Raw genomic sequence first — 12,038 nt, forward strand, 5'->3', positions numbered from 1 at the left:
GGATCCAGTATGGCACTGAGGCTGGTCATCTTATTAGTCGGTGGACATAGTTCTCGATCTGACAGATATCAAGCATGAGACTCGTTTCAATGATAGTATCTCCATTCATCGTTCATGCTACCGAACTCATGCGTCGTGAAGCTACATGTATGCGCAGTAAAGACGCTGTATGCAGGAATACCATATACAGGCGGATGCATTTATCCATCCATGAGACAGAGAGAAGAGAAACTTTTGCCCGAAACCCCAATAAAAGCCCGGAACATGAATAGGTATCATAGCGATGACCGTAGAAATGTGGTAATCCTTCAACGCCATAGTATGCAATAACATTCCGTAAGGTGTGTAGTTAAGTCAACTCGGGTGAGCGACGAAAATGTCCTGAAAGCATGAGAAACGAGAGGACAGGTCCCTACTCGTCCTGCTTGATCTCAAGCTTGTTCTTCTTGGGGCTCTCGGTGCGCTCACCGTCGTCGGCCTTGCGCTTGTTGGAGGCGTTGTCGTTGCTAGAGTCCTTGATGACGGGAACGCCGTGAGCGTCGCGCTCAATCTCCTTCTTCTCCTCCTTGCGGCTGGAGCGGTCGTCCTTGCCGTCTCTGAAGCGATCGCGACGCTTGTTCCAGTCGTTGCTGTCGACGGAGCCGCTGCGGTCGCGACGTCCACGGGGAGAACGAGAACGGTTACGGTTGCCGTCACGGCGGTTGTCGCGACGGTCGTTACCACGTCCACCGCGCTGACCACGACCTCCTCCACGGCCTCGGCCTCGGCCGCCATCTCCGTTGGTGCCGCGGAGCCTCTTACGCTGCTCGTGCTTCTCCTGTTCGGTCAACTCCCAGTCGGGCTTGATACCCTTCTCCTTGCACTTCATCTCAATGTACTCCTTCTTGCCCATGATGGTGAGCTCGTTGCCGTTGTACTTGGGAGCGGGGTCAAGTTCGAGGAACTGCTTGCGGGAGTCCTCGGAATCGAACTCGACAAAGACGCTGCCCTTCCAGGCGCCGTCATCTTCGCGACGCTTGCGGATCATGACTGCGCCGTAGGGGCGGAAGAACTTCTCCAAGGCGATCTGGCCGGCATCCTCCTCGTTACCGAAGCCCTTGACGTAGGCGCTCCTGTCCATGTTGTTGGAGGAGTTGTGCTTCAGGCGGTAGAAGAGCTCCTCTGTGGTAGGCGGGTTCTTGTCGTCACCCTCCTTGGTGGGAACGGAAATGGGCTCCTTGCGCTTGACAGCTTCGCTGCCAGCCTTGCTGTACTCGCCATCATCGACGACCTCGAGGTCCTTGCTCTCGCGAAGTGCTGCTACAACGGCGCTGTATGGCTTGAAGCGACGCATGCGCTTGAAGGTGCAGACGTGGTGAATAGAAACGGGGGTATTCTTGGGGCCCTCAAGAGACACGAACATGTGCTCATCGGTGGCCAAATTCTGGGTAGAGAAGTAAAACTCGACCTTGGGTCTGTTAGTAATGAGGGCCATGGTTCTGAGAGTGCGAGTCATACCTGTTGGCGGATCTCGTTCGGGTCGTCGGAGTCTGGGAGATTGTCGAATGTGTCAATGTTGTTGGTCCTGCGCAAAGTCAGTACTAAGAAAGGCAAACTTCAAGATGTGAGCGTACTTCTTGTTGTGGTTGCTAAATCCGCCGCGACCTCCTCCGCGGCCACCACGGCCGCCTCGACCTCCGCGACCGCCATCGCGACGGTCATTGCGACGGTCACCGCGGTCTTCGCGATCGTTGCGACGGTCGTTCTTGCTGTCGGACTTGCCGTTGATTTCCCACTTCTCCTCGCCGTCGGCCTTGGCGGCCTTGTCCTCGGACTTGGAGGGGGTAGACTCAGTCTTTGACTCAGTCGTGTTGGCGTCGACGGTGTTCTGAGTCTTGGAGACTTCAGCGGGGTTTGCGGCAGGCGCAGCAGTGGTCTGTGAGTCTGCCATGGTCAATATGTGTGCAGCTTGAGTCGCGTAAGTGTGTAGAAGCTGCAAAAGGCGGATTTGAGGCTGCGACAAAGAGGTTGGCGGGTGTTGAAGAGAAAAGGCTCAAAGGTGAGAGATAGCTATGGTTCTTAGTGGGGAATTTTCGATGCAGGCGGGCACGGACCGCTATCCAGATTTACGTTCGCCGCGTGGGCCGCTATTGTAACAATATCACCAATTCTGATCCGCCTTCACCATGCCGAGGAAGAAGCCGAGGTTCCATTCGCTGAAGAAGCTGGTATGCTTGCTATTGCTCGAATAGGCGGGCAATGGCCGTAGGCTGACACGCTGCAGAATGTCCGCCAGAATTGGTCGCGGTGGTCATTATACGCCCTATCACAGCTCAAGGCACCCAACGTCACCACTCGAACATACTTTCAGCAGAAATGGACTGCCAAGGCGTCGACACGAGCATACCATGGCGAACACATACGGGAGAAGAAGTGGAAGCACATGTTCCGGCGGAACCTGCCAGCCGTAGTGGCCATGGACCATAGATATCTCGCCCAACACGATGGTTCAGAGCAGGCAGCTGGTCGAGGACAGGGTGCGGATTCAATGGACAAAGCCCGGACAGGGCCAATGACACCGTACATGCAGATGGCATACTACCCGCTGGAGAGGAGATTGGACACAGCCATCTTCCGCTCGTTATTCGCGAGTAGTGTCCGACAGGCGAGGCAATTCGTTGTCCACGGCCTGGTGAAGGTCAATGGCAAGAAGGTGCGTCAATTTTCGCATACTGCACATCACCACCACTGACTGAAACAGATGGTCTACCCCGGCTACGCACTCAACCCAGGCGACATGTTCCAAGTCGACCCCTCCTCCGTCATGTTCGCAACCGGCGCGCCGAAAGAACGCTCATCAACCGCTCGTCGCATTGCCAAAGAAAAAGCAGCCGCCCGCGCCGCAGAGCGGGAGCAAAACGGCGGACAAACACCCAAGCAACCCAAGCAAGACGACTTCGTAATCACTCCATCCACACGCGAAGAGCCCACACCCACCGAGCTGAAGAAGCAACTCCAAGACCTAATGGAGCAGGTCGACGGCGTGCTCGCCGAAGACGTCAAAGCAAAAGACAAGCAAAAGTTCCGCTCCTTCCGCCAATCCGTCAAGAAAGCCATAAGTCTCTGGCGCACCGCAAACCCAGAGACCATCTCGACCCTCGACACGCAATTCGACTTCCTCAAGACGCAAATCGCCGAGCGCGCTGCTGCCACGACCCCCTCCTCCCCCAAAGACGCTTCCGCCGCCGAACCCCTCATCTCCGAAGAAGACCAAGCGCGTCTGCGGTCCGCATTTGAGAAACTACGGTTAGAAACCGAGCACACGTCTGCGTGGAACAGGCGCGATGCGAGGGCGCCGTATGCGACGCCCTGGCGGCCGAGGGACTATATGAGTGCTTTTGCGTTTATACCGCGGTATCTGGAGGTTAATCAGAATATCTGTGCGGCTGTCTATCTGAGGCATCCCGTTGCGAGACAAGGGTTGGCAGAGGTGCCTACACCGTTCCATATTGAGACAGGGCAGTTGGCGTTCAACTGGTACCTGCGGAATCGGTAGAGGGTGATGCGTTTGTACATTATGTAGATAGATCGCTTAACGCGGAGAATTGCAATTGTATAACATGATTTACGTTTTTGCAAGCATTATGACTTGATGTGTTTGATGGATTGGTATTATGGGCTTGCTAGTAATGCAAGTCTCAGACCACAACTCCTAACTACAAGAATCGCGTCTCGCGCTTGTGTATGCTTTCTCACTGCTTATTATTATACATGAGGACGTCGAGGTATTAGTGGGTGGTGTCCTCTGACCACCCGTTGATCGGACATTGCCATGTATCAACATCGCTAGGAATGAAGCTGGTACGAACAACCCAATGTAGCTCCGTACTCCAAACTAACGGGAAACCTGCATGCGTGGAAGAATCGCGGGCGAAGAATACGTTTAAAAGTCGCAAAAATTCCGACGATGAAAGCACAAAAAGTGTAGAAGTCTGGAGCGACTGTGCTGCGTATGCTCGCGCCGGGCGTACTGCAGGCGTAGCAGATGAGATCTCCAAAGTGCGCGGACGAGGAGGTATGTGGATGTGAAGGTTCGAAACCTCTACGTGGTAAGTACCGGGTATGAGTAGCCAAAGACGGAATGATGTGCCTTCTCAGACACAAAGCGGCAGGCGCTCAGTCTGCATCCGATTCTTCATCAAGCGTCAGTATGCTGACAGGATACCTGAGCGTCTCCGCGCTCGGCCTGGGGCTCACATCAACAACACTACTATCGGGCGTCCAATGCGAACTCCGTTCAGACGTAGTAGATGCAGTAGTGTATTGCCTGAAGCCATTCGCTACGACCTCCGAGGCCTCAAGATCAGACTCGTAGCTTGGAGGCTCGGTGGGCTCTGAACGGTAACTTGGTAGACTGTCTGTTCGGGAAAGCGGCCTTGAGGGAATCTCCGGGAGGGAGGTTGGTGGGTATGTCGATGCTGTGGAGAGGGGCGAGTACGGAGCGCGAGGCCGTTGACGTTGACAATCGCAGGGGGTGTGGTTGATTGCCCTGCCTTCTTCGGCGTCTCGGACAAGGTCGCTGACGACATCATGAGCATCCCTTAGCTGCCTGATCTCTTCTTGCATCGCGTCTTCGAGCACACCCTCTTGCTCTGAGATCAGCGCCCGTTTCTCTTCGTAGTCGGCGATACGTTGATTGTCGCGCCGTGCCCAGTTACCACGCCACCAGCTGCGCCATGCGTGTTGGCGGGCTGCTCGGCGGTAGGCGCGGGCGTTGAGACGTTCTTCTCGGGCTGCGGCACGCTCGGTCCTTGTTCGCAGGCTGCTGCACTTGTGGCGGATGACGGCGACTAGGCAGCCGCAGCAGAGAACACCCAGTGTGATCTCGAGGGCGAGAAGGTAGGGTGATGGCTTAGGTGGACGAGGTGGCAGTTCGTTCTATTTGGGGTCAGCATCAGAGTCTCTGCTTCAACTGGTGGGGTGTTGAATGGAGGCACATACTGCTTGAGCCTCGTATACCTGGGGTGTTGAAGTAACGGCTTTCAGGTGACTTCCAGAGATCTGTGCCACCTGTGCAGCATGACCGTGTGCCTGCGCGAACACTTGCTCGGGGCTGTTCATCTCTTCCAATCGTTGATCGGGTTTGAAATGGAAGGATACGATTTCCCAAGCACACTTTGCTTCATGGGCGATAGTCTGTACGATGCACGAGACGCCGTCACATTCACCCAATTGATGCGATAGTTCCTTCGCTTCTTGCCTTAGAACTGAATGAATCTGCTTCTTCTTCTCGGCGATAAGGGATTCGAGCTCTTTGAGTTCCCTCTGAAGAACTTTCAACTCGCGGATGTCGTCCTTAAGAGACGGGATTCTGCCTTTTGCTTTTGAAGTTTCGGTGACGTTGTGGAAGGCCAGACGCAATAACCGAGGAGGTTTGCGCCAGGATTCAGCTACGTCTTTGTTGCTGGCCGAGGGGTTGGGGACAGACTCAAGTCTGAGTAGAGAAGGCGGTGATGTCTGCGGTTTGAACGAGATCGTAAATCCGGCAGGTTTGGTGACTTGCTTGCCGTCGATGGCCTTGATGTTGACCGTTACTACTTGGGCTGCTTCTTCCGTTTCCAAGTTATCACGAAGACAGGCTGTCTGCCATTCGAGATCCAAGTCGTGCTGCAGAAACCATTCATTCTGTGTGAGGTCGGTAACGCCTTGGTAGGAACCGGAACCAGATGCGAAGTCGCCGTTCCACTCTTGGGGAAGATGAAGTCCGTTCAGGGTAATGTTGGAAGAGCCACAAGCTTGATCCTGGGCATGACTGGTGAAGCTCAAGGTCTAAGGATGGTGAGCAGGTGGCATGGTATTTAGGTGCCTGAGGGTGGGCCTTACCAAAGACTCGTCATCCTGGTCCGTGTGATCGCGGCCAAGACAGCCAGTGCAGGGGACACTGAAGGTAGCTTGCGCGTAGTTCTGTTGAAGGTCTAGCAATGTTTAGCAGCTGCCTGCAGAAGGCGAATGTGGAATGGTATAAGAGGGGCGCGGACCTAGCTGCAAAAGATTTCCGTCGGCGCGAGCAGCGTGACGCTCGTGTTGAGGTATGACGCCGGCGAGTACAGGTGCCGCCCAGGCGCAGGCTGACAGCACTTTGGACTTGAAGGAACGCATATTGAAAGCAAAAAAGCACACGAGTCGAACAGCAGAGCGAGTGTGCAAACAGCGCACACGAACACCGACCCGCAAAGAGAGCGAGGTTTGGCGGGTTATGGGATAGATGTTCCCAGAGGTTCGATCAGGCACCAGTCGAAGGGCGTTTCGGTGTAGAGCTGCTAGTGGCTGCCGTCAGCGTGAGCGTGGCTTAGACGTCGGCTCACGATTCAGCTGGCAGCACTATGCATAATGCAGTGTGATGAAACACTGGGATACGGGAGGATGCGAATGTGTGTACTTTGGTAAATGTATGTAAAGGATGCGATGAAATCCATGATCTGAGAGGCCATGTGGCAGCATCATTGGTGCGGTTCTCGTCCATGGCGCACCCGCTGACTTGCGCCCATGCCAATTTCTTGCCTTACGAATTCGCTCTATGAGTGTATTACATGTATCTGGTATCATGATAATCAAAGCAGTTGAAGAACATGCATAGTCTACGCACAGCTGCCACACGTGCACGTGCACGTGCAGGTTAGAGGTCTCGGTGAGTAGAGGGTGCAAACCCATTCGGACCGGCCATCTGTTATTGGTGGCCTCGGAAGTAAGTCGACTACATTGGTCGTGTTTAGAGGAGTGGATATACGGAGTAGAGGGATGGTGTTCGGTCGCATCTCGTAGGGCTGGCTCGCCAAGGCACTGTGGTCCGAGCTCTCGCGGCCTGCGATGCAATGAGGGAGATCATCACTAACCCGACTACGTATCCCGCCCTCGATCTCACCCAGTCCTAGGAACCTCTCCAACTGCGTCGCGACATTCTCGTCAGAATCCACAATACTTGATACGTAGGACCCAGCCTATCTGCGAGCCACCCCGGTCGCCAATATGGTACGTCACCTCATTCACCAGCAGCTCACGCCTTTTTACTGACTCTCGACACAGCTGCCATTGGGCCTTCTGACGGCCGCGACTGGCCACCCTATGCTCGTCGAACTGAAGAGCGGCGAAACCCTAAACGGACTGCTCGTCAACTGCGACACGTGGATGAACCTTACCCTGAAAGAGGTTGTGCAAACGAGCGCCGACGGTGACAAGTTCATGAGATTACCAGAGATTTACGTTCGCGGAAGCACAGTAGGCGATCATCTCGTCCCTCTCGATGCACTCTACTGACCAATTTCCAGATAAAGTACCTTCGAGTGCCGGACGAGATCGTCGACGTTGTAAAGGAACAGCAAGCCAAGGACCAAGCGAACCGCGGCGGCCGAGGAGGAGGCATGCATGGACGAGGAGACCACCGGGGCGATCGTGGTGGAGGCAGAGGAATGAGGGGCCGAGGACGCGGTCGCGGAAGAGGAGGAGGCGGCGGTGGTGCTTGAGAGGCGGACATATACCCAAATGCAACGGCAGTCAGCGCGCGCGTCGCTTGTAAAAATCATGGCGGATTCATGTGCGGTCGTTGACTATGAAGCAACAATACAGGGAGCGAAAGAGCACTACTGCGGACTGTCAAGTTGGACAGGCTTCTTTGAAGGCTGCATTGGAGCATGACCTACCCAAGTGTCGACCTTCGCAAGAGCAGCGCAACCCTCCCGGTCTGGTCGTACGTTCAATCTGAGCATCTGAGGCTCCTCTGTGAGGTGAGCACAACAGAACGTCCGCTGTTTGGGGCACAGTTCCAAAGTTAGCTGCCTGACACGAATAGGCGCCAGCAAATTAGCCAAAAGGAACCCTGGTCACAATGGGGACATAACTGTTGGTGTTATTTCTGTGCCTCCCAGTGACACAAGTTACCTAGGTACCGCACACCTTGGTGATTAGCGTAGTCGTACGTTGATGCGGGGTCTGCCGTGGTCCCGAGCTACTATGCGGCGTAGGCGTCTGCTTTGGCGACTCTCCATCTGCGCTAATTATAGTACATGTGCCCCTTCCTATATGCCTCCTCTCAAGTCCCTCAAGGAGCTGTTCTGCTCTTTCCCATTCACCCAGTCCTGCATCTGCCAAGACATTGTTTGTTAACCTGTATTCAAGTCGCCCTTTCCAATCTCAGTACTTTGACATTTCATCACAAACACACTGTCCCACTCAACACAATGACGAGCTTCACTATCTCGGATGGCCAACTTGATGGATTGAAGGATCAGGTAGCTGTTATCACTGGTAGGATAACATGACCGGATATCCTTTACCGACTACTTATGCGCACCAGGAGCATCATCGGGTATAGGACTTGCGACACTCCGAAGGATCATCAAGCACGGCGGCAAGGTCTTTGCTAGCGACCTCACTCCCCTTCCCGAGCCCGAAGCATCATCCGTCCCCTTCTTGAAAGCCGACGTCACGTCCTGGAAAGAGCAACTCGACATCTTCAAAGCAGCAGAACAGAAGTACGGGAAGATCGACCATGCCTTTGCAAACGCAGGGATAGGAAAATCGACAAGCTTTCTGGAAGAAGATGTGGACGAGAATGGCGACTTGTTACCGCCGAAGATGAACACGATCAACGTCAACTTAGTCGGTGTAATGTACACCGTGAAGCTGGCCATACACTACCTCAAGAAGAACCCCAACGGTGGCAGCATCGTCATGACAGCATCGGGTTCAAGCTTCGCGCGGCTCCCGGCTGAAGACTACAGTACGTCTCGTCAACCCATATCAAGATTGAGTGCTGACACATCCCAAAGCCACAGCCAAACACGGCGTTCTCGGTCTTCTACGCGCTCTACAGCCCCAACTTCACCCCAGACTCCCCATCCGCATCAATGCCGTCGCTCCGTCCTGGACCGACACAGCGATTGTGCCCCGTGCCATGATCGCTGCGCTAGGCGATAGCAACGTGCAGTCGGCCGATGTGGTTGCTCGTTCTGTGGGTGTGTTGATGGCAGATAAGGAGCGTCATGGAGAGCTAGTGTACAGCGCGCTGGGCAAATTTGTGGAAATGGAATATGGAGAAGCGGGGTTCCATGCTCTTACGAAGCCCATGATGGAGCTTGCGGAGGGCGGAGAGAAGAAGGAAGTCCTGGTTGCTGAGAAGAGGGTTGATGAGGTGCTCGAGGAGATGGCGGTGGAGAACCATGGTATTTCGGTCGTTACTGAGTAGGCATTGGGGCGCTTGTGACCCAAGAAGAGCAGCCATGAATTTTTGAAGTCTCAGAATGAAGATCGTCGTTTCCTTACTCTTTGCTTTCATGCGCTTGAGCTGATGTTCGATACAGCATTCTTCTCCAGGTGTGATCAAATCTAACAACCTGGCAATCCACCGTCATCAGAAAGGCAATCTCAAAGTACCCGACTCTTTCTAGGATGAATAATTAAGGTTCAAGAAGAGACTGAAAACGAGACGGGATTTGCGACCCGCACGATGCCTTTGTCTGGGACGTTCCTCCCATGTCGAGATGAAACATGCGCGCTAGCGTGGCTTAGCTTCAAATGCCTCACGCAACCCTTAGGCAACCGCATCTACTCCCCAACACGCTCAAACACCCAACAAACTATCGCAAAGACCTCTAGAAGCCGTAATGTCACCCAGCGGTCAGAATGGCCGCTCTATCGACACGTCTGACACCGATGCAATGTGGTCTAACCTTCGCATGGCCCATGCAGAGCTGGTAAGCACACAAAGATGCAGACGTTGGATTGTGTAGTCGCTAAACCCGTATGCTTCTTGTGTAGAAAACTCGTTCAGATGATTTGCAGAAGATCAATCAAGAGATGAAAGAGCTAAAGAAAAAGCAAGACGCCATCAAGAGAGAAGTGCAGGACTTGGAAAGGTACGATGAGGTTGTTCCTAATCCCAGTATCCGGGCGCGAAACTACCACCCGGAACTAGTAGTAACACCACTAGGGAAATGGATGCTACATCGGTACACATCGTCTTTAAAGAAGCGCCAGCCCTCATGGAGCCTTTCCTCACTCGACTGCCTCGAGAGATACGTGACCTTGTCTATGAGTATGTCTGCGTTCATCCAGACACCATACAGGTTGCTCTTCCTGGACAGCCTGGTTCTCGGACAGACCCATCGGTTGTTGGATCGGGTGGCCAACTAATGGATGTGTCATACCTGTCAAATTTGGAGGTCGTACCTACCGAACTGTCCGAGACATATTGGTCGAAGAACCGTTTCGTAATCAGAGTCGGTTTGTGTACTGGCATGCGAGCTGACTCTTTGGGCACTTTTCTGCTGCATGGGACAGTGCCTAGTGACAAACCGTTTTGGAGGGTGTTTGTGCGCCCGTGGGAGAAAATTCGTCATCTGAAAATAGAACTGGCATGCGAACACTGGGAATCTGACACGCGCTACGGGCAAGACAAGATGAGTGACTACTACAAACCAGCATACGGCCTCGGTGACGACTCCACGTTCGCGCAGGCTGCCGTGTCTAAACAAGAGGCTCAGGTTTATCCTCTTACTCGACTGAAAGGCCGACAGGAGCTTCACATCGAGATCGAGATACAAACCACGTTCGCCAAGGACGGCCCTGATGTGCAACAATCAGAGCTTCACTTCGTTAACATCATGGAGAGCATCCGGCAAACTGTGTGCGAACTGATGGACTCCGGCGTCCGTGTCACGGTCATATCGAGCAACCTCGACTATAACGAAGTGCCTAGGGGGCCTGAAAGGTGGGACATTACATCTCGCTTTGTCCTAGACGCAGAAGAGTGGCGCAGTGTACGTACATCCTCGACAGTAATAACGATCAAGGCTGACTTGTAGAAGGAAAAGGATCAAATCGAAACGCGAGACAGGGAGACCGGCTACTTCGGGCATCCGCAAGCTGCAATGTACCATTGTGTTCCTACAACAGGCCTTGCTGACATGGAAGATTTCCGTGAGCTACTGTTGCGTCGTTGGAAGGTGCGATATGCTCTACCCTGGATGGAAGAAGAATCAGAAGTTCAATAGGGGCAGAACAGTCAGATTGAAGATGAACAGAGAGTTTGAGCAATGCCCGTAGTGCGTTGCATGTTCAGTCAGGGTAACGATGTAACATTATCGGTGCGCTGGCAGCGGCGGTGACTTTGATACAGAAGCGTGTCGAGTGAAAGTTAAAACCTCGAGTATACACCGCTTACTCTAAGGGCCGCTATATGTATGATATCTATCAGGATCGGCAGCCTTTAACGTGTTTGCGTCCAATTACGAGCAATCATTTCCACCACATGGTACCCTGGTACGCTATCTCTCCGAAAATCGAGATTAGGCGATAAGCTTCACATCATGTCGAGACTCTACAAGCACTTGTAGACCGGTGAGAAGGTCGAAAACTTTGGTCATCGCATTCTTCAAAGTGCATAGCATCTGTTCCTATGAGGCTTGTTCTGAGAGAAGTTGAACGTACCAATGAAATGGAGGACGCTCTTCCACAAGCGTTCCAAAGCTTAGTAAGGGCCGTGCAGTGCAATTCGTTGACTCGTTTTACGTTTGCGCAAAACCCACACGTCCCCTTACTCACTCTCCCGTCGATTTCGGATATGCAATGGCCCGTCAGCCTATCAGCTGCTTGACACATGGTAATGTTCGATCGGTCCCAGTCCCAAGAGTCGTGGCAAGAGTCGTGGCGTAGCGGGGTACCCGGGAAGAGATCTCGCCATGACGATGCAAGCAAGTGAGTCCTACGCCCTATCTACAACCGAAAAACGGCCATATACCGACGCTGACACCCGACGGCACATGAAAGGATTGCGACGGCTGTTTGCCTTCAGATAGATGGGTCGGCGATCATCGTGGAGTCCGGGGAAGAGCCGTCTCCACGCCGAAAGGCTCCGCTGGCGACCGTGCCCCAGGCGCTTCTACTCGGGGTTTGACAGTCTCAGTGGCGACCTAGGCCTAATTGGGCCTAGTAGCCACTAGCGTGCAGGGACCCCTGCGGTACTTATTACAGCCTATCGGACCAAGTTTCTTATTCCCCACCCC

The 12,038-nt window shown here is 53.7% G+C and overlaps 6 protein-coding genes across 6 annotated transcripts; 4 read left to right on the forward strand and 2 right to left on the reverse strand.

The window, feature by feature from the left end:
- Positions 1-412: 412 nt before the first annotated feature.
- Positions 413-1,930, reverse strand: J4E88_010374 (uncharacterized protein; the record flags this gene model as incomplete). Its single annotated transcript, XM_049403966.1, has 3 exons — positions 413-1,447; positions 1,498-1,564; positions 1,614-1,930. The coding sequence occupies 3 exons, from the start codon at positions 1,928-1,930 to the stop codon at positions 413-415; spliced, it is 1,419 nt and encodes a 472-aa protein (XP_049250338.1).
- Positions 1,931-2,165: 235 nt separating this feature from the next.
- Positions 2,166-3,535, forward strand: J4E88_010375 (uncharacterized protein; the record flags this gene model as incomplete). Its single annotated transcript, XM_049403967.1, has 3 exons — positions 2,166-2,207; positions 2,264-2,692; positions 2,741-3,535. The coding sequence occupies 3 exons, from the start codon at positions 2,166-2,168 to the stop codon at positions 3,533-3,535; spliced, it is 1,266 nt and encodes a 421-aa protein (XP_049250339.1).
- Positions 3,536-4,155: 620 nt separating this feature from the next.
- Positions 4,156-6,138, reverse strand: J4E88_010376 (uncharacterized protein; the record flags this gene model as incomplete). The annotated part of the gene is made up of 4 exons (XM_049403968.1): positions 4,156-4,917; positions 4,981-5,808; positions 5,863-5,954; positions 6,018-6,138. 4 exons carry the CDS (start codon positions 6,136-6,138, stop codon positions 4,156-4,158), a joined length of 1,803 nt encoding a protein of 600 aa, XP_049250340.1.
- Positions 6,139-7,005: 867 nt separating this feature from the next.
- On the forward strand, positions 7,006-7,499 carry J4E88_010377 (uncharacterized protein; the record flags this gene model as incomplete). The annotated part of the gene is made up of 3 exons (XM_049403969.1): positions 7,006-7,008; positions 7,063-7,254; positions 7,305-7,499. The coding sequence occupies 3 exons, from the start codon at positions 7,006-7,008 to the stop codon at positions 7,497-7,499; spliced, it is 390 nt and encodes a 129-aa protein (XP_049250341.1).
- A 714-nt stretch (positions 7,500-8,213) lies between these two features.
- J4E88_010378 (uncharacterized protein) lies at positions 8,214-9,220 on the forward strand (the record flags this gene model as incomplete). Its single annotated transcript, XM_049403970.1, has 3 exons — positions 8,214-8,280; positions 8,330-8,755; positions 8,805-9,220. 3 exons carry the CDS (start codon positions 8,214-8,216, stop codon positions 9,218-9,220), a joined length of 909 nt encoding a protein of 302 aa, XP_049250342.1.
- Positions 9,221-9,968: 748 nt separating this feature from the next.
- J4E88_010379 (uncharacterized protein) lies at positions 9,969-10,838 on the forward strand (the record flags this gene model as incomplete). The annotated part of the gene is made up of 1 exon (XM_049403971.1): positions 9,969-10,838. One exon carries the CDS (start codon positions 9,969-9,971, stop codon positions 10,836-10,838), a length of 870 nt encoding a protein of 289 aa, XP_049250343.1.
- Between the last annotated feature and the right edge of the window lie 1,200 nt (positions 10,839-12,038).

Source organism: Alternaria novae-zelandiae (genome assembly GCF_023758075.1).
Source record: "Alternaria novae-zelandiae strain BMP 2774 chromosome Unknown scaffold_32, whole genome shotgun sequence".
Taxonomy (NCBI): Eukaryota; Fungi; Ascomycota; class Dothideomycetes; order Pleosporales; family Pleosporaceae; genus Alternaria; species Alternaria novae-zelandiae.